The sequence below is a fragment of the Gigantopelta aegis genome, chromosome 12 (genome assembly GCF_016097555.1).
Source record: "Gigantopelta aegis isolate Gae_Host chromosome 12, Gae_host_genome, whole genome shotgun sequence".
Lineage (NCBI taxonomy): Eukaryota > Metazoa > Mollusca > Gastropoda > Neomphalida > Peltospiridae > Gigantopelta > Gigantopelta aegis.
Window position 1 is genome coordinate 12,400,468 of NC_054710.1, and position 23,234 is coordinate 12,423,701.

Sequence of the window (23,234 nt, forward strand, 5' to 3'; positions counted from 1 at the left end):
AGGTTCAATGGGTAGGTGTAATCCACTTGCACCGACCAGTGATCCATAACTAGTGGCGACAGCGCGTTTCCTCTCAAAATCTGTGTGGTCCTTAACCATATGTCTGACGCCATATAACCGTAAATAAAATGTGTTGAGTGCGTCGTTAAATAAAACATTTCTTTCTTTTTTTCTTTTTATTAATTGATTTATTGCTGTACAATACTAAATGAGATCAGATTTTGGTTTATTTTGATGTAGTTCAGTCTCAAGACCGTGATATTGTCATAGTGGAACATTCACAACTATATTCAAAAATAATGTATATATTTATTTCATTTCAACTTATTTTCGTGCTTATATCCAATTAAGGTTCAAGCACGCTGTTCTGGGAACACACCTCAGCTATCTGGGCTGCCTGTCCAGGACAGTGGGTTAGTTGTTAGTTGGTGAGAGAGAGAGAGAGAGAGAGAGAGAGAGAGAGAGAGAGAGAGAGAGAGAGAGAGAGAGAGAGAGAGGGTGTAGTGGCCTTACACCTACCCACTGATCCCTTAAGAACTCGCTCTGGGTTGGAGCCGGTACCGGGTTGCGAACCCTGTACCTACCAACCTGTAGTCCGATAGCTTAACCACTGTGCCACCGAGTCCGGTAATTTATATATTAGCCGTTCATGTACGATTCAATTAACTGTTCTTGTCACCTGCATGTATCCAAGGACTAGAGTCTGTAGTTACTTAGGGGCTAGCAATCAGACCAATTAGTGTGAAACTAAATCACAGCCATCAAGAATACTATGAATTTTAATTGTTAACCTCAGCTTAACAGCTACAGACTATAACCCATGACAATTACACGTCATCAAACATATGTATCTTATAAATATTCGTGTTTCTACGCTAAAGAACTTAATAATCTCCAAAAAAAAATTATTTAGAGCAAATGCCGTTAAAGATCAACTATTGGAGCAAATTGGTTAATATTAACATTACTTCTATTTATTCAGTATAGTACTATTCGATTACATGTATATTAAACATGTATCTCTCAGTGTACTTAATAATGACTTATATGTATTAAATAATATAAGTCAATAGAACCTTAATTTATTAATTATTATTATTATTATTATTATTAATATTATTATTATTTATTAAATCGCTCTCCACCATAATCCTGTACATATTTATTATTTATTATTTTGTTGTACATTGTATTCTGCTGATAAGTTGTAAAAACTTAAAGCAATAAAGAACTTGAACTCTATACATGCCAATATATAGACCCAGATAACCGGCCTCGGTGGCGTTGTGGTTAAGCCATCGGACATAAGACTGGCAGGTACAAGGTTCGTAGTCTTGTACCGGCTCCCACCCAGAGCGAGCTGTAAAGGTTCAGAGGGTAGGTGTAAGACCACTACACCCACTTCTCTCTCACTAACCACTAACCCATTGTCCTGGACATACAGCCCATATAGCTGAGGTGTGTGCCCAGGACAGCGTGCTTGAACCTTAATTTGATATAAGCACGAAAATAAGTTGAGATGAAATGAATATAGACCCAGGTAGACAGCGGATAGAACGAAGCGAGGATACAAGGAGGTGTGCCCATGACAGCGTGCTTGAACCTTAATAGGATTAGAAGCACGAAAATAAAGTTGAAATGAAATGAATATAGACCCAGATAGACAGCGGATAGAACGAAGCGGGGATCCAATGAGGACTCTGCTGTTCATTCCCTTAGAGTTCTCAGTAGTAGTGTCTGTATCACCATGCTGTTAACTTGTTAGTCATGTTTCATGTTGGTAAGTGATCGTGTTTCATGTTGGAAAGTGATCATGTTTAATGTTGGAAAGTGATCGTGTTTAATGTTGGAAAGTGGTCATGTTTAATGTTGGAAAGTGATCATGTTTAATGTTGGTAAGTGATCATGTTTCATGTTGGAAAGTGGTCGTGTTTAATGTTGGTAAGAGATCGCGTTTAATGTTGGAAAGTGATCATGTTTCATGTTGGAAAGTGATCATGTTTCATGTTGGAAAGTGATCGTGTTTAATGTTGGTAAGAGATCGTGTTTAATGTTGGTAAGTGATCATGTTTAATGTTGGAAAGTGATCATGTTTCATGTTGGAAAGTGATCATGTTTAATATGTTGGAAAGTTATTATATTTAATGTTGGAAAGTGATCATGTTTAATATGTTGGAAAGTGATCATGTTTAATGTTGGACAGTGATCATGTTGGACAGTGATCATGTTTAATGTTGGAAAGTGATCAAGTTTAATGCTGGAAAGTGATCATGTTTAATGTTGGAAAGTGATCACGTTTAATGTTGGAAAGTGATCACGTTTAATGTTGGAAAGTGGTCACGTTTAATGTTGGAAAGTGGTCATGTTCATGTTTAATGTTGGAAAGTGATCATGTTTAATGTTGGAAAGTGATCAATCTTGGAAAGTGATCATGTTTAATGTTGGACAGTGATCATGTTGGACAGTGATCATGTTTAATGTTGGAAAGTGATCAAGTTTAATGCTGGAAAGTGATCATGTTTAATGTTGGAAAGTGATCATGTTTAATATGTTGGAAAGTGATCATGTTTAATGTTGGAAAGTGGTCATGTTTAATGTTGGAATGTGATCGTGTTTAATGTTGGTAAGTGATCATGTTTAATATGTTGGAAAGTGATCATGTTTAACGTTGGAAAGTGATCATGTTTAATGTTGGAAAGTGATCATGTTTAATGTTGGAATGTGATCGTGTTTAATGTTGGTAAGTGATCATGTTTAATATGTTGGTAAGTGATTATGTTTAATATGTTGGAAAGTGATCATGTTTAATGTTGGAAAGTGATCATGTTTAATGTTAGAAAGTGATTATGTTTAATATGTTGGAAAGTGGTCATGTTTAATATGTTGGAAAGTGATCATGTTTAATGTTGGAAAGTGCGGTTCATTGTCTATTAACTTTCAAACACACGCAATTATTTCATTTCACTTTGGTGTCCTAATTACTGGGGAACTGTCGTCATTGTGTAAAAGGTAAAATCGCGTGCCAGTGTTTATCTAATAAACCGTTCTTTTGGTCTTGAATTTAAATCCGAAATCCAAAATAGACAGCATCCGTTTTAGGAAGAGGATTATTGCTACTAGGTTTTAGGTTAATGGTAGCTGGACGAGACTTGGAAATCGGGTCCGTTTTCATAAAAATCCGGTTTACTTCGCGCGGGCGCGCACGCACGCACACACACATACACACGTGCGCGCGCACACACGCGTATGCACGCATGCCATGCCATGCACACACACAGACAGACACATACACACACACAAAACCACACACGTACATACATACATACATACACACACACACACACACACACATACATACACACACACATTCACACACACATACATACACATACATATACATACATACATACATACAAGCACACGCACACACATACACTATAATATAGCTAGCATATCTAGTGTAATCAAAGTATGTGATATTTTTCAGATCACATACTTTCAGAATTTGATAACTTTGCATCTCTCTCTCTCTCTCTCTCTCTCTCTCTCTCTCTCTCTCTCTCTCTCTCTCTCTCTCTCTCTCTCTCTCTCTCTCTCTCTCTCTCTCTCTCTCTCTCTCTCTCTACTAAAACTATTTTTGCAATGTATATTTTCACTACATTCCACAAAAACAAGAGAGGTACATCCCAACTGAGAGTCCGCCCAACTGTTACATCCCGTGTGTTTACCCACACACACCCAGCACAACTAACTCACCTATAGTTTCTACTTTATAGACGTCGAAGAGTTCCAGCTGGTTGTCAAACATCTCGTACAACATGTTGAGCATGTTGACGACCTGCAGCGGCGAACTGTTGGACGAGATGTACGTGAAGTCGACGATGTCGGAGAAATAGATCGTCACCGACTGGTAGCTCTCCGGGTCGATCGGCTCCTGCTGAATCATCTTCTGCGCAACCGTCACCGGAAGCAGTTCAAACAGCAGCGCCTGGCTCCTCTTCCGTTCCACTTCCAGGTCACGTGTCTTCTGTCGTAGAGTGGTGGCGTAGTTCTGAATACGGTCCGCCAGCCGCTTGATGCACCCGATTACGAAGGGCGTCAGCAGGAGCGCCACTACCATCAGCACGATGCTGAACACCAGTCCATTCTGAAGCTCGTTCACCTGGGCAGACAAGATGGCGACGATATTCAGGGCGACCAGGTCCTGCGCCTGTTTGAGCGTGTTGATGTACAGCGTCATGTTGTTAAACCACAGTTCGCCCAGGCCGGTCGAGGCGTTCGTCTCGCTGTTACGCAGTATCCGGGAAACCATGAGGGCGATGTACCGGTCGAGGGTGGAGTTCACGAAGTGGGACTTCATGTAGTTGTGGATGCTCGGGTCGTACTCGCCCGATCTCTCCATGTAGGTCTCACGCAACACTTTCTGCTTCACGTAGGCGTTGAGTGCGTCTTGAGACAGATATCCTGTTTAAAATGAATAAATGAATGAATGAATGAATGTTTAACGACACCCAGGCACAAAAAATAGATCAGCTATTGGGTGTTACACTGTTTAAAATGAAGAAACGAACGAAGAAATAAATATTATAAATGTATTTGTCATACATTTGTGTTATATATTACAATGAAACTCCTCTAAACCGGACCAAGTAAAAGGCCGTTTTTTTTTTTTTAGAGGTATCCGGTTTAGAGAAAGAAAGAAAGAAAGAAATGTTTTATTTAACGAAGCACTCAACACATTTTAGTTACGGTTATATGGCGTCGGCCGGTTTAGAGAGGTTCTGCTATGTATAGATAAAAAGTGAACATAAAAAACGTCCGGTTTTGAGGGAATTCTGGTTTACAGAGGGTCCGGTTTTGACAGATTTCACTGTACAATAATATACAGGGCGGTAGCTTGGATTTTATTGAATTCTGCGCATATCTGAAACTTCTAAATAATAATGCTGAATTTGTCTGTTTGTTTGTTTAACAACACCACTAGAGCACACTGATTTATTAATCATCGGCTATTGGATGTCAAACATTTGGTAATTTCGACATATAGTCTTAGAGAGGAAACACGGTACATTTTGTCATTAATAGCAAGGGATCCTTTATATGCACCATCCCACTGACAGGATAGCACATACCACGGCCTTTGATATACCAGTCGTGGTTCACTGGATGGAACGAGAAATAGCCAAATGGGCCCACCGACGAAGATCGATTCCAGACCGACCGCTCATCAAGCGAGCGCTTTACAACTGGACTACGTCCCGCCCCAAATAGTTAAGAAGAAAACAAAATTGTTTTGTTGAACGACACCAATAGAGCATATTGATTTATTAATCATCGGCTATTGGATGTTAAACATTTAGTAATTTATTTTCAAAATGCTAGCAGCAAAATAGTTCCGGCTTTCTTACAGTGAAGATAACACTTTCTACAGTGACGATAACACATTTTAGAGTAAAATAGTGACATTTTCACTCTAAAATGTGTTATCGTCACCGAGTGACTGATAACACTTTTATTTCACTGATATTTTAAGATATTTCACTAAATGTTATATAATAAAATAAAATAAAAATTGTTTAATGACTCCACTAGAGCACATTGATTAATTAATCATCGTCTATTAGATGTCAAACATTTGGTAATTCTGACATGTAGTCATCAGAAGAAACCCGCTTCATATTTCTTAATGTAGCAAGGGATCTTTTATATGCACTTTACCACAGACAGGATAGCACATACCACGGCCTTTGTCCAGTTGTGGTGCACTGGTTGGAACGAAAAAAAACCCAGTAAGTTGAATGGATCCATCAAGATGTTTTCATCCTGCAACGCAGCAACCTCAAGCGAGCATTCAAACCACTGAGCTAAATCCCGCCCCATAATCCAGCAACAACAAAAAGAAAATGTTTTATTTAACGATGCACTCAACACATTTTATTTACGGTTATATGGCGTCGGACATATGGTTAAGAACCACACAGATATTGAGGGAGGAATCCCGCTGTCGCCACTTCATGGACTACTCTTCTCGAGTAGCAGCAAGGGATCTTTTGTATCCACCATCCCATAGACAGGATAGCACATACCACGGCCTTTGATTTACCAGTCGTGGTGCACTGGCTGGAACGAGAAATAGCCCAATGGGCCCACTGACGAGGATCGATCCCAAACTGACGACCGTGCATCAAGCAAGCGCTTTACCACTGGGCTACGTCTCCACCCCCCCCCCCCCACCCCCAGCAACAACAATTCCATTGTTTAAAACTATATTGGCATTGTACGTTTGCCTCCCAGTACCGGTCCCCACCCAGAGCGGGTTTTAACGACTCGGCGGGGGGGGGGGGGGGGGTAGGTATACGGCCATTACACTAACTTCTCTCACTCACTGTCCCGGACAGACATTCCAGATAGCTGAGGTGTGCGCCCAGGGCAGCGTGCTTGAACCCTAATTGAACATAAGCACGAAAATAACTTTATATAAAATGAAAATGAAATAAAATGTCTGCAACATGTTATAATAACAGCAGGCGTGTCACTGAAAGAAGAAGTCGTTTTTAAATATATTATATTATTTATCTTTTTTTATTTATTTTATTTTAGTGGACATGGTAAAGCAACATTTTATCAAACGGTTCGCAAAGTCTGTATTACCATCAATTAGATGGGTATCATTATGCAATAATAATAATTAGGCTCTGCTATTACTGTAATGATCCTCTTATAAAATCTTTGTTCTTCAAACGGTTCATTTGACCGTATAGGGCTTAATTGATTTTCCTATCAATATCTAAATACCACTTACATTATTACCATTTATTTCAAGAAATGATTAGATTTTTGTCTCTCTCTCTCTCTCTCTCACTCTCTTGTCCATTGATTACTAAAATACCTGTACTTCAAGCCAAGCCTAAATTCCACTGACAAATAACAAGTACAATGGGTTCACTAGAAAACTGACTATTATCAAAACCAATCTGGATGGAAGGAAGGAAGGAAGGAAATGTTTTATTTAACGAGGCACTCGACATATTTTATTTACGGTTATATGGCGTCGGACATATGGTTAAGGACCACAGAGACATTGAGGGAGGAAACCCACTGTCGCCACTTCATGGGCTACTCTTTTCAATTAGCAGTAAGTGGTCTTTTATGTGCACCATCCCACAGACAGAATAGCACATACCATAGCCTTTGATGTACCAGTCGTGGTGCACTGGAGCGAGAAATCAAATCTGGATGCAGATATGATGTAATAACAGATATATTTTGCCAAGGACAATCTTATGTCGATATACTGGTCAAAAGAAATAAGCAGGCCCGTAGGAACCGGCGGTGGGGGAGGGACACCGTGGCCGCCTCCCCCCGACCCCCACCACCCAACGACAATTTTTTTTGGGGGGCGGTTCGTCCTACTCTGTCATAAAATGTAGCTTGAGCTCTCCTCAATCCAAATATGGTTCCTACAGGCCTGATAAGTTTGTATAACATAAAACAATGTAATGTGAATCTGAATGTCAGTAACGTGAGTCTGAATGTCAGTAATGTGAGCCATGAACGTCAGTAATGTGAGTCTGAATGTCAGCAATGTGAGCCTGAACGTCAGTAATGTGAATCTGGATGTCAGTAATGTAAGTGTGAATGTCAGTAATGTGAATCTGAATGTCAGTAATGTGAGTCTGAATGTCACTAACATGGGTCTGAATGTCAGTAATATGAGGCTGAATGTCAACAATTTGAGTCTGAATGTCAGTAATGTGAGTCTGAATATCAGTAATGTGGGTCTGAATGTCAGTAATGTCGGTCTGAATGTCAGTAATGTGAGTCTGAATATCAGTAATGTGGGTTTGAATGTCAGTAATGTCGGTCTGAATGTCAGTAATGTGAGTCTGAATATCAGTAATGTGGGTTTGAATGTCAGTAATGTCGGTCTGAATGTCAGTAATGTGAGTCTGAATGTCAGTAATATGAGGCTGAATGTCAACAATTTGAGTCTGAGCGTCAGTAATGTGAGTCTGGATGTCAGTAATGTGAGTCTGAATGTCAGTAACGTGGGTCTGAATGTCAGTAATGTGGGTCTGAATATCAGTAATGTGAGTCTGAATGTCAGTAATGTAAGTCTCATTGTCGGTTCTGAACGTAGCAGTGTTAACTTTCTGGCACTATGCTCGATGATTTTATAAATAGTTACAGCCACTCTGCTGTTGTCGTTTGTGTGATCCCGTCTTTCTTTCCATCAGTATACACTTATCGTCAATGGCAATGTGTCGCCATGTTCTATCTATATATAACGTAATAACGCCTTATCTTCTTTCCTTTATCCTCTTACTGCCGATAGGGCATTCAGTACAGCAGAGACACAGAGAGAGACGCGCGCGCGCGCACGCACGCACACCGCATAGAAACAAACACGCGCACAAACCACATACACTCAAACATTAAAACACACACACACAGAGCGAGAGAGAGAGAGAGAGAGAGAGAGAGAGAGAGAGAGAGAGAGAGAGAGAGAGAGAGACAGACAGACAGACAGACAGACAGACAGACACACACACACACACACACAACACACATACGTCACGTGCCATCACCACTGGTACATCAAAGGCCGTGGTATGTGGTATCCTGTCTATGGTGCATATTAAAGATCCTTTGCTGCTCTCTCTCTCTCTCTCTCTCTCTCTCTCTCTCTCTCTCTCTCTCTCTCTCTCTCTCTCTCTCTCTCTCTATCTTCCCCCCCCCCTTGTGTTCGGGTCTGTTTCCCTCGCCCTCTCCCCACCCTTCCCTAGCTGTATCTCTCTCTCTCTCTCTCTCTCTCTCTCTCTCTCTCTCTCTCTCTCTCTCTCTCTCTCTCTCTCTCTCTCTCTCTCTCTCTCTCTCTTTCTCTCTCTCGCTCTCCCCTTGTGTTCGGCTCTGTTTCCTTCAGGCTCGCCCCCTCCCCCTTCCCTCCCTCTCTCTCTCGGAAATAATACCTTGTAATTAGTGACTATAACAAGCAAGTCTATCAATCGTATCTTGAGATAATTGTTTTTCCAAATATCATGTGGATTTTTGTTGCTAAGTTTGAATTTGAAGTAAAATACAATAACATCTCCAGTTAATAGAATCTATACGTGCTACTGTATTTATGCATTTTGTCAACAGAGAGGCTAATTAATGGATTTCCGGGTTTTAAATTAAAGGGTTGGTGGACGAAGGAAAAAAATCGACCTCGAAATGAAGGAAGGAAATGTTTTCTTTAACGATGCACTTAACACGAGATGGTTCGAACTAGCGACACAAACACCTCAGGTGAGCACTCAACTGACTGGGCTAAATCCCCCCCCCCCCCCCCCCCGCCACCCCATTTAGTTTCAGACGATGTTCGTTGCAGTCTGTCACAAAATTACAAAATATCAGGTTTACATGATGTAGATGTTTGGCCTCTTTTGGCTATTAAAGCGCTCTAGTTCTTTAAAGCTGCCATCTCTGGTTTCAGTCTTATAAAATCAAGTTCTACGTTCAAATACAAGCATAACTGCACTTTTAATTCACTCGCGAGTTGTCGCCGTTAACGCATATCGTCAAATGCTGGCCTCAGACCACAATTAATTTCGCTATATGTTTCTATATAGCCTTAGTGGCTATAACATTTGTATTAATATCAGCAGGCCCGTGGATTTTTGTATGTACCTTTGCCTGCCTGGGGGACACATACCCTGAAAAGGACAAACCCTGTTGTCCAGCTCTTTCTCCCAGCATATTGGTTTAAACAAACACACCCTCTAAATCAGGCCGGAGTACACCCATTTTACACAAAAAGCACTACTTTTGCATGGGCCGGAATTACCACAAATAAGTCTTCAATGCCAACAAGTTACACATGTTTACAAACTGCATGTTCTCCCCTGTCACTTCAGTCAAATAGTTGCCACTTCATAGCTGTCTGCCATGAAATAATCACAGTCAAACAGAAGACTACTTGCGCGGTCAAATTTCCGCATTTTGGACAACCAAATGGGAAGATAACTGTAATCTGAAGCCTGCTTCCTACGCACTTAGAACATTTCTCGCCATTTTGTAATGCAACAGTAGCTAAAGCGTGCTATTTTTAGCCGTATTTGACGTCGGTAGGAGCCCGTCAAAAGTGTCTCCCTTTCAAAATACTGGGTTTATTTTTAACTTGAAAAAGCCAGCGTAGCGAATCCAATGCGGAGTGCGGCGTCTTATATGCACCAAATGTGATTGGATTAACTGTTCTAAATGCTTAAATAATAAAAATATTCAAGGGACTGCCTCTTTAAAATGTACACATTATTGTCTGTAGTGAAAGAAAGAAATGTTTTATTTAACGACGCACTCAACACATTTTTATTTACGGTTATATGGCCTCGGTGGCGTAGTGGTTAGGCCATCGGTCTACAGGCTGGTAGGTACTGGGTTCGGATCCCAGTCGAGGCATAGCATTTTTAATCCAGATACCGACTCCAAACCCTGAGTGCGTGCTCCGCAAGGCTCATTGGGTAGGTGTAAATCACTTCCACCGACCAGTGATCCATAACTGGTTCAACAAAGGCCATGGTTTGTGTTATCCTGCCTGTGGGAAGCGCAAATAAAAGATCCCCTTGCTGCCTGTCGTAAAAGTGTAGCCTATGTGGCGACAGCGGGTTTCCTCTAAAAACAGTGTCAGAATGACCATATGTTTGACGTCCAATAGCCGATGATAAGATAAAAAAAAAAGTGCTCTAGTGGTGTCGTTAAATAAAACAAACGTTTTGTTACACATGTGGAGGCTAGATTCTTGAAAATTAATCTACACCTAGAACAATAAAGTGACGTCACCAGTATGGATAAACTTAGCGTACCAAAACGTGCGCAGTCTAACAGAGTGTATTACCGCTAGATGTAGCTTGAGTGCTGTCACAGGGATTCTATAATTCCCGTAACTGAATAAAACACGATTATCAAAATATCTCTCCTAACTGTATATCTATTAGATCTCTCTGTAACAGGCTGTTAAACCCTAGTATGGCTCGTCTCTAGGTATGATCAGAGATACGATCTTATATAAAGTATATATTATTATAGCACGTTTAGCTCACTAGAAACACAACAAAACACAATACACTTTGGAATCTGTATTATCCTACGCTGACAAATGTACAGCCGTAGTAGTTAATTAATAACAGCAATAATAACAACCCAGAACTGATCACTTAATTAGTTAATCTCTAGGTGTCTAGTTACACAATATGCGAATCACTTCACCGTTACACCACACCCACACGTGTGATAATTGAGAAACGCTTCTAGGAGAAGTTAATTAATAAAGGAATTACAACACCATTCCTAACTGGTTAATTTTTAATTAACCCTTACTACTCGTTCAGTAACGTGTGATAATTTAGAAACGCTTCTTGGGGAACTTAATTAATAAAGGAATTACAGCTCTATTCCTAACGGGTTAATTTTTAATTAACCCTACTACTCGTTCAGTAACGTGTGATAATTTAGGAACGCTTCTTGGGGAACTTAATTAATAAAGGAATTACAGCTCTATTCCTAACGGGTTAATTTTTAATTAACCCTAACTACTCATTCAGTAACCTTGTAACACAGAATTAATACTTATCACAATAAAGACAATAACCTACAGTGTACCTAGGTCCGCTAGGATGACTGGCTAAGCTTTATATTACCAAATACTCGTATAATGTTAGAACAAAAAGTCTACGATTTACTTCGTCAGATGACCGAAGACACTGTCTAAAGAATATTGGTATAATACAGTATCAAATATTTAAAAGTCACATCAATCACATCAAGGTTATACACAGAGCAGAAATGATATTTACCAAAGTCCAAACGGACTAACGTTCCCAGGAAGCTTCCTAATTCGTTCTCCTAGATATCTCTAAATCCTAGCTATTTATTGTAAATCAGAATATTGCCTGGGGGTACAAGGCGGTACCTCCCCCTATCATCTGATACTTCAGCTCTACTAGCGTCGTTATATTTCTCTCTGATCGTCAGACTTACTGACGCCATCGTCGCCAATCACGGTCGTCGAAACCGCACTCGCAGGGGTATTACGTAACTACTCGCCACATGGCCTCCACAGCTGGACTAAGTGCATATTGGAATGCCAGATCGCGCGAAGTATTACGTAACAAGTTGCCCACCTGGGCTACGGGCAATAAACTGCACACGGCCCTCTAACACAATTAAAATCGCCACAGGCGAAACAAATTTAAGAGCATGTACCGTGACAAGTGCATTTCCTGTCCACATCCGGCGCGAGGTTACACACCACCATTACGTCTGTTTGTTATTTATTTATTGTCATGGCGCCTATCGCTATTATGGCGGTTACGTCCGTGAGAAACCATTATTTCATCCGTTTTGTCAAAGGCAGACTCCTTTTTTCTTCCTGTACCCGATATATATATATATATTTATCATGTAATATCTTACATTTTCAGTGCAATCAAAGTATGTGATATTTTTCAGATCACATACTTTAAGAATTTGATAACTTTGCAAATTAGATGTGAATTAGTCGAGGTCTCGGCACTAGGTTTATTGACATTTAAGCAAACGTACTTGGATGACACTACATGATTGACGTATGAATTCATATATATATATATATATATATATATATATATATATATATATATATATATATATATATATATATATACTTATTTGTCTACTGTCTTTCACCTGATTACAAATATACATTTCTCGGCTTTTTCGGCTTGGCTGCGAATTGCGTAAATAGTTCTTTTTAGTTCTTTTAGTGTTTAGAGTTATCTGGCAGGATTTTAGATTCATGTTCAGCTCCATTTCTAATGACTATGGTTTAATATAGTTATAATTACAAACTTTCCGAATTTATACGATTTACTGTATTCTGATTGGCTGACGTCACTAAAAAACCAAGTGTTATCCTTCCATAAACCTCATAAAAATACGTCATCACGGAAGACCAAGATCGATTGGAACTATTTTTAGCTGGATGGGAGAGAAGCCCAATGACCCAGTTCGGTGATCGTTTTAAAAATAGAACAAGGAAGTGACCTGTTTTCTCGATTAAAAAAATAAGGGAAACTGGATGAGATATTCATGTTATAAAAAAAAATTTTTTTTACAATATATTTTTTATTTGTTTTTATTCTGTTAAAAAAACCACCCAAGACATCCAATAGTATGTATACATGTATTCCTACGCTTATTTACAGAACATGGCTGACGGTAAGAACGAAAGAAACGATTTTTTAGTGTTTTAAGGTACACTTCTTGTACTGTTTGTAATTATAAGAATTGTTTCTCATTTTTTAGGAATTTATCGATGTATAAGTCACAAATGTGGCTTTTATACATCGATAAATTCCTAAAAAATGTGACTTTTATACATCGATAAATTCCTAAAAAATTAGAAACAATTCTTATTTATCTACTGTTTTTCACCTGATTACAAATATACATTTCTCCGCTTTTTCGGCTTGACTGCGAATTGCATAAATAGTTCTTTTTAGTTCTTTTAGAGTTTGCAGTTACCTGGCAGGTTTTTATGTTCAGCTCCATTTCTAATGACTATAATTCCTAGATCAATGAATGGTTTATAGTTTTGCGTTCATCAGAATACATGTGAATTTTTATTAATTAAAATAAAATTCATCTCTGTCCTTAAGATTTACTAGATTTTAATTTTTTTTTAAAACGTACGTGCGTCTGAGAAGTAACAGTTATGGAGTCGAGTTTTAGTCTATTTTTAGAGGGTATTTCACTATTTCAAAGTCACAGACTCATGTTTCACTCATTTGTAACTTTATCCAAATGTGTTACAGGTTTGTAGGTTAACTAAACTTAGTGTTAATGTTTACGGGTTGAAACTGAGGTCTGTCTCTTTTAAAGTTTGTTTTTGTTTATATCATATATCAAAGGCCCTGGTATGTGCTATCCTATCTGTGGGATGGTGCATATAAAAGATCCTTTGCTACTACTAAAAATATATAGCAGGTTTCATCTTAGACTATGTTAAAATGACCAAATGTTTGACATACAGCCAATAGCCGATGATTAAAAAAATCAATGTGATCTAGTGGTGTCGTTAAATAAAACACGACACCACAGGGAGCACATTGATTTATTAATCATCGGCTATTGGAGGAAACCCGCTACATTTGGTAATTATGACTCGTAGTCATCAGAGGAAACCCGCTTCATTTTTCCATTATATAGCAGCAAGGGATCTTTTATATGCACTTTCCAACAAACAGAAAAGTACATACTACGGCCTTTGTCCAGTTGTGGTGCACTGGTTGGAACGAGAGAAAAAAACATTCGGGTGAATGGATCCACCGAGGTGGTTCGATCCTGCGACGCAAGGACCTCAAGCGAGCACTGAAACGACTGAGCTAAATCCCGCCCTTTAAATAAAGACGCTTTTTCACCGATAGCCGATGTGCTGGGATGTGGTTTTATTTCATTGCAAGTTATTTTCGTGCTTATATCCAATTAAGGTTCAAGCACGCAGTCCTGGGCACACACCTTGAAGCTATCTGGGCTGTCTGTTCAGGACAGTCGGTTAGTTGTTAATGGGAGAGAAGAGGGTGTAGTGGTCTTACACCTACCCATTTAGTCGTTAAAATTCGCTTTGGGTGGGAGCCGATACCGGGCTGCAAACCTTGTACCAACAAGACCGTATGCCCGATGGGTTAACCACTACACCACCGAATCCGGTGGGGTGTCGTTAAACATTCATTCATTCATTCATTCATTCATTCATTCATTCATTCATTGTTATATCTAGAGTTATCATTCTGCTTTTATATATCTTTACGTTGGATGCAGTACTATAATCTGTAATAAAAAATCTTGTATTTAGTTTTAAGGCATTTTTATTTAGTATACATTTTAAATACTCTTTATTTGAAAAAAGAAAAAGCTCAGATAAAATTCCACCTCTGCGGTTTAGTGATTAAGCCATCGGACATAAGGCTGGTAGGTTATGGGTTCGCATGCGCAATAAGCAAAGGAGAATCTCAAACCGAAAGAAAGAAAGAAAGGTTTTATTTAACGACGCACTCAACACGTTTTATTTACGGTCATATGGCGTCAGACATATGGTTAAGGACCACACAGATTTTGAGAGGAAACCCGCTATTGCCACTTCATGGGCTACTCTTTCCGATTAGCAGCAAGGGATCTTTTATTTGCGCTTCCCACAGGCAGGATAGCACAAACCATGGCCTTTGTTGAACCAGTTATGGATCACTGGTCGGTGCAAGTGGTTTACACCTACCCATTGAGCCTTGCGGAGCACTCACTCAGGGTTTGGAGTCGGTATCTGGATTAAAAATCCCATGCCTCGACTGGGATCCGAACCCAGTACCTACCAGCCTGTTGACCGATGGCCTAACCACGACGCCACCGAGGCCGGTATTTCAAACCGGGTACAATCTTAAACCGTGACACTGGCTCCCAACCAGATCGAGTTTTAATGACTCAATGGGAAGGTGTAAGACCACTACACCGACTTCTCTCTCACTAACCACTAACAACTAACAACTAACCCCCTGTCCTGGACAGACAGCCCAGATAGCTGAAATGTGTGCCTAGGACAGCGTGCTTGAACCTCAACTGGATATAAGCAAGAAAATAAGTTGAAATGACGAATGAGTGTAAGAGATTAACCTACTATAAGTTTTGTTTGTTTTTTAAATATAAATAAATTATTAATAATATCTTATTCCATCCAGCCTAGAGATCGATACCAAACCGACGGCGCATCAAGCGATCGCTTTACCCACTGGGCTATATCCCGTCCCATAAATGTTAAAATCAGGTGATACGAAACTATGTCTATAGTCATGTTAAATGATACAAAACTCTTTAGCAGAATTGGAACAAAAACTGTTTTCAAACGTGTTTAAAATCAGGAGATACGAAACTATGTCTGTAGTCATGTTAATAAACGATACAAAACTCTAATAATTAAATAGTCAACCAGCTTTTTATTATCTTTAAATAGATTCAATAAATTATTAACATGAAACTTTTTATATTATATTTATTTAAAGATTCTTTTAAAATATTTCTTTCTGTTTTAAATTTAGAGCATTCCAGTAAAAGTGCTGAACATTATGATATTATATGCAGTATTGGAACAAAGAACCGTTACTAACAGTTTTTAAAATTGGGGGATACGAAACTATCTCTAGTGTTGTTATCGTCAAAGGCTATGTCTATTGGTATTAGAATTGGACAGACTCCAAACTGCGTTTGACCGCATTAAGGGGTCACACCCTCATTACTGCCGGAAAACAGAACTGACCAAAGACCCCAGTGTTTGTAATGAAATGGAATAAAATCCTTTGTATCCAAAGCAGTAACAATGCATAATGGTAGATAAAAATCGATGTAGTTTTATTAATGTACGCATTCGAACAGCGGATGTGCATTAGAATCCTTGTGGTCTGAAATTATTATTAGAATTTCCTACAGACGATAATGGACGGCCACTGCGCCCTTCGCTCTTAGAAAAGAAAAGAAAGGGGAAAAAACGGATTTATGACGATTAATGGCGGTAGTATAAAACAGTACATTGTACTTTGAGTTTTTAAAATGTTTATAGTCTTTGTCAGAGAAAACCCATTCCTAATCTGTATTCGAGACCTCGCCGTGTCGAGTCGTCTCGACAGCTGGTCTCGATAAAATATGTCATTGTTAAAGGGACATTCCTGAGTTTGCTGCAATGTTTTAAGTGTTATCGACTAACAGAGACCTTTTAACGATTGTAATTACATATCAAATATATTTTTCTGCATAAAATATTAGTGGCTCTATATTAAACGTGTTTCTGATCGTTCTAATATTTGTACTAGGTTAAATTTCATTTTATTTCCTAAAATATGTTTTTTATTTCGTACGTACGAAATTATTTGAAGACAAAGTCCAGTTTGGGCTTCTTACACATATTAAGACGACCAGAAACACACTGAATATACAGACACTGATATTCTAAACAAGAAAATATATTTAATATGTAAGTTTAATCGTAGAAATATTTTATTAGTTGGAAACATCTTACAATGCAGCAAACTCAGGAATGTCCCTTTAAGCTGGCCGCACACTGCCCTTGAGGGCTACGGTTTTTGACCGGCGCCTTATTCGCCGGCGTCATTTACGACGCCGGCAAATATGAAATTATTTTGATTTCTGCGGTCACTGCTGCGTCAAGGACCGCCTGCATAAAATCACTTCGACATGGCTACGGCGTTATCCGCACACCAAGGCTTGCGGCTCGGCGAATCGTTGCGCCGATCAGAACTCTCTGGCGAAGTCAGATATTGTGCTCACGACAGGCGTGCTTGAACAGTTATCTGATGGAAGCATGTCAAAAATTACCCACACCCACACCCACACCCACTCGGGGGAGGGGGGAGGCTGGGAAATGTGTTTCCCGTCATACATTTCTGTGCTCTGTGTACGTTTCAAGCAGCTCCAACCCTGTAAAATGTGCTAAAATCACAAGTTGTAAACAGAGGCGAATCTAGGGGGCCCTAGGGGCCCGCCCCTCCCCCTAAATTTTGCGATAGTTTTATTACATATTAATTTTAATTTTTTTACGATCCCCTCCAAACCTCCCCAAAAGTTCCCTTGGCATTCCACCTCATGTCACTGGGGTCCCCCTAAATGGATTTTCTGGATCCGCCACTGGTAAATAAACGTGAACTTTAGTTGGTGTTTAAATAGTAGGTGTATATGAAATTTGTACGTTTATGTTGTTTGTCATTGAATACTTAACAGTCGCGTGTGCAGTAATTTCAGCAGAGGGGTGGGGGTGGGTGTGTGTGGGGGGGGGGGGTCGACTGTGGTGGCCGACGTTTATAGCCATACTCCCCACAAAATAATATATATATTGAGCTAATTAAAAGTTGTTTGAACATGGGGTTTTTTCGACCCCGATCCCCACCGCACCCCAATAACCCCACACACCCCTCGCACACGTGCCTGATGAATGTGAAGTGAACTTATTTTATAATATAATTGCATTTTTCAAACATATGTCACACAAAAATAATGTTTCGGCTCCCATGTATCACAAAGAAGTTAAACTTCAACTGGTGTACCTGTACGTGTCCAGCTATACATACCAGTACACGTACACCTACAGGATGGAAATAACAACATCGCTAGCACGTTAAACTCTGTCATGTCATGTCATATGGTTTTACGTGCACATTCAGAACAAGCTGTTGTAGCGCACGCCTGTCATGGGCACAAGAGCCGGCCTTGGCCGGCTCCTCCGTCCATGACAGGAAAGGTGGGGGGGGGGAGGAGGGACCGCCTGCACTGGCAGGTGCAAGGGAGCACCAGCAGCCCGATCAAATCAGTAGCAGGCGGGTGGGGGTGGTGGTGGTGCTATGGAATTTGAATGGAGCAGTTAAATGCCAAAGAGAAAAGGGTGCGCAATTTTGATTGAGGGAATTTGGCGCAATTTTGATTGAGGGAATTTGGCGCAGTTTTGATCGGTCGGTCGAAAGGTAAATGGCCGAGCTAATATAGGTTTTGATATTAGTGAATCGAGAGTAGCTCTGTGGAAAAGATATACATATCTATGGTGTCTTTAGGGGTGGGAGTTAGCTCAGTCGGTTGAGTGCTCGCTTGAGGTGCCTGCGTCGCAGGATCGAACCATCTCGGTGGATCCATTCAACTGATTTTTTTTTTCGTTCCAACCACAACTGGGTAAAGGCCGTGGTATGTGCTTTCATGTCTGTGGCGAAAGTGCATATAAAAGATCCCTTGCTGCATTAGAAAAAATGTAGCGGGCTTCCTCTGATGACTACAAGTCAGAATTACCAAATGTTTGACATCCAATAGCCGATGGTTAATTAATTAATGTGCTCCAGTGGTTTCGTTAAACAAAACAAACTTTAACTTTAGGTGAAGGGGAACATGTCTCGGCTTGTATGTATCACAAAGAAGTTAAACCCCAGCTGGTGTGCCTGTACCTGTACGTGTCGAGCTATACATACCAGTACACGTACACCAACATGATGGAAATAACAACCTTGCTAGCATGTCAAACTCTGGGGAAAAGATATACATGTATATAGTGTCTTTAACAAGAATATTTAATGGAATTCACGGATCTATATTAACTTATAAAAAACAAAAATCGATTTTATTATGAAAAGCGCTATAAAAAAATTCTTCATTTATGTCATGTGCAACATAAACCTGCAGTGAAGCTATCACATTAATTACCCAGATCAATATGACAATGTCAGTGATGGGGAGCCTTGAATCTTTGACTTATACAGTGTTTGTAACATACTCATGTACATACATATCCATATCCATACAGACGTCTTACCAAATTTGTGTATCTTGTTTTCCTTTTTTTTCAAATAAAAAGGTCAAGCCACTTGCCCCAACAGTAATTAAATTGTTCATACTCGTAATTTTTAAAATAAATGTATTTTTCTATTTCAATTTTCCTTTTTAAAATAACTTTTATAGTATTAATACATAAATTTCTTTTAAGCATTTTCATGGTGTAAATATAATATTTAATATTAATTCTTAACCAGTTTACACTTTTCACCAAATCAGTATTTATCATCCCAAAGATAACTACATTTTTATTAAGTGAAGTGTGAATTCCTATTTTGTCAAATATCCAATTTTCTACAGCTAAACAAAGCTGTTGCACTTTGGCACAATCATAAAACAAATGTTGCAAAGTTTCAGGCAAGTTATTACAAAATGTACATTTATCTGAATCTACGTAGTTTATCATATGTCAAAAAAGTATTTATACCAATAATTCTGTGTAGCAGTCTATACTGAAACCATATCAAAGTGGTGTCAATTAAACATTTAAAAGGTAAAACATAAACATTTTCCCATGTAAAGCGGTCAAGTGTTAGACCCTTATTTGCATATTTTGTTGTGCCGTTGGAAGTGTAATTTTATTGTTCAAAATGTTATACATAACCTTACTTACCGTGTTTGTATTTACCAAGAGTTTTAATTTAAACGGCAGAACTGGTCTTTTAACAGCAATAAATGAATTATTTATAATATTTAATGTTTTTGAAAGAAATTTTACAGCATTCATTAGCGATGCCTAATACAAAAAAAACGTTTTATGTTATATTTTTGGGTAAAATTTTCAAATTCAAAAAGGTTTCCTTGTTCATCAAGTAATTCGTTAATGAAAATAATTCCTTTGTTAATAAAACTCCTATATAATTATTATTATTTTTAACATCTTCGTTATATTAGAAAATAAAATGTAATTTAACCCAGTACAAATATTAGAACGACCAGAAACACGTTTAATATAGAGCCACTAATATTTTATGCAGAAAAATATATTTGATATGTAATTACAATCGTTAAAAAGTCTCTGTTAGTAGAAAACATCTTAAACATTGCAGCAAACTCAGGAATGTCCCTTTAAACCAGAAATATCTGAGTAACAGTCAAGTAAAACCATAGTATTATTGAGAAACCGGGATGATCCATCTAAAATAAACGTAGTATGATCAGCGTATTGTGATATCAGGTATTCTTCGCCATCAATAGTAATGCCCTTTATATCTTTGTTGTTTCTAACAAAAATAGCAAGGATTTCAGCGCAAATTATAAAAATATACGGAGAAAGTACGTTTCATAATTATAATATACTGTCATCACAAAGAGTAAACGGGAACAACGGGGTTGAGTTTAAACCTGTAAACATGCGTTGGTCTAAAACCCACACCGACTGACAGTGTAGTAATGGCTAGGCAGGAATGTTTATTTAACCACACTAGGCACATTTTAAATTTTAAGGCTATTTGGTGTCTGACATATTATTATAGAGCACTTGGGGAATTGATGCAATTTATATGCATGAATGAATGAATGAATGAATTAATTAATTAATTAATTAATGTTTAATGACACACCAACACAAAAACAGAGATGAGCTATTAGGTTTCAAACGAAGGTAAGTACATCAATGCATGGGCACTTACACTATAAATGTACGAGACGGGTGTTCAAGGGTTCAACCACCCGCTCCCACACACACCTACCACCACCACCACACACACACACATAGTGCTGGTGCACATTTTCGCATTCGTTCAAAACAAATGAAGACGTTTGGGAAATGTATATCCAATTAAGATTTAATCACCGTGCAAGGAATAAGATAGGGTCACATTTTAACGTTTTAACGTACCTATATCCAATTAAGATTTAATCACCGTGCAAGGAATAAGATAGGGTCACATTTTAACGTTTTAACGTACCTATATCCAATTAAGATTCAAACACCGTGCAAGGAAGAGCATTCTCATTTAATTATATTTTATACATCATTTTGTCATATGCTTGAAGCCAGTTATATCACAGTGCTATGAGAATGTGTGCAATGCAAAACAATGGCATGATTTGGCATCCATGTTCAGCGTTGGAATTAAGATACATAATACGTTTCTACTTTATTCCTTAGTCTCATTATCATCTAGCGTAAGTGTCAGGTACTCTGGTCTGGGTCGACTTTGACCCTCGAGTACTCAGGCCCAATATTTAACTGTATTCCTTAGTCTCATTATCATCTAGTGTAAGTGTCCGGTACTCGGGTCCAGGTCGAGTTTAGTCTCATTATCATCTAGTGTAAGTGTAGGGTACTCTGGTCCAGGTCGAGTTTAGTCTCATTATCATCTAGTGTAAGTGTCGGGTACTCGGGTCCAGGTCGAGTTTGACTCTCGAGTACTCGAGTCCAATATGTTAGACTCGTGGAGGCCCTACTAATCATACACCTAAAAACTCCTATCACCCCTCTTTATTAATTCTTTAATAACACCTACCTTGTGCAAAGAACGTGCTGCCAATGGCTCGTTCAATCCCAGCGTTCTCCTTGGCCACCATCAGCATGTGATAGCCGACCATGACCGGCCACAGTGACCCTCCTCGAGCCCTCTTGATCAGCGTGGACACCCATCTTATCATGGTGGAAATTCCCTCGGAATAAAAGTCCAGAACCTCTTTCACCGTGGTCGAGCTGTTGATGCCACTCCTGAAGCTTTCCACCCTCTCAATAAAGGTCGTCTTGTTTTTGAAATACGCTGGATGGCAGGTCTCGGGCCACTGAGTCAGATTATGCACGGCGTCGTTGAGGAGTCTCCGGTTTTTGTCGAGGACCGTCCGGAACGATGGATCCAGACCGGAACTGACGTAGAGCGCCGTCTTCCCTCTCTCGATCTGCACGTTGTGTATGGCGTCTCCAGTCTGGATGGTGAACATGATGTCGTCCCTCACGGAGGCCGTGAAGGCCACGTCAGACGTGTTGTTGTTCACGTTGATGATGTTCTGGATGAACAGCGTCAGCAACGGCAACAGAGCCACGACCAGGATGAGGGTCAGGTTGTTCCGCCGACCCTTCACCGTCTCCAGGCTCGTCAGGCTGTGACAGCTGTGTGAGACGGGCACGAACGTGACGTCAGAGCCGGAACTGAAATGTTCTTTATGTGCCATCATGACAATCTGAGATTTATTCTTCTGTTCTTCTTCTCCTTCTTCTTTTATTCAGTCATTTCAAATGCAAACAGTGTTTTAATGCACTCCAAAACAAATATGGTATTATGTATTCTTGCTTGTTCGTCTGCTTCTGCTCCGCTTTTCTTCTTCTTTTATTCAGTCATTTCAAAAGCAAACAATATTTTAATATACTCCTAATCAAATATAATATTATGTATTCTTCCTTCTTCTTATGCTTCTGCTCTGCTTCTTCTTCTTCTTCTTCTTCTTCTGCTTTTCTTGTTCTTTTATTTTGTCATTTCAAACATACTAATGTTTGTATATATTAAAAAAATGTTTTAAAGTTCTCCTAAAAGCAATATTTATAAAGAGTGACCATATATCTTCGTAGTGCAAGATCTGTCAATGCTCAAGTACTTACGATGAACATGCTGAAAGCAAGATGTTCCTTTTTTGCCATCCTTACTGTCAATAAAACATATCGCTAGTGTCAATAACTGCAAATTTATCAGATGTTCTTTTAGCACACAAAAGAAAAACCTATAACTGGTCAACTGCTTATGGTCAACTTACCGCTCTGAGATGTTCCATTTAAAACATTATGCGCATCGATTTTTGCAGGACCAGTCAACATGAAAGAATGCTTGTATACAAGGTACTACTCGCAGTAGCTTTAGGGAATGGTCAGATGCGTTTATAGTGTCACTCAA

At 39.1% G+C, this 23,234-nt stretch overlaps 1 protein-coding gene across 1 annotated transcript in view; it reads right to left on the reverse strand.

Annotated features, from left to right (window-relative positions):
• LOC121385829 overlaps positions 1 to 22,521 on the reverse strand; it is a 41,998-nt gene extending 19,477 nt beyond the window's left edge. The window contains exons 1-2 of the mRNA XM_041516618.1: positions 21,855 to 22,521; positions 3,757 to 4,464 (exon numbers count right to left, since the gene is read on the reverse strand). Coding sequence (XP_041372552.1) covers positions 3,757 to 4,464; positions 21,855 to 22,521 — 1,375 coding nt within the window. The remainder of the gene's footprint in view (positions 1 to 3,756; positions 4,465 to 21,854) is intronic.
• Between the last annotated feature and the right edge of the window lie 713 nt (positions 22,522 to 23,234).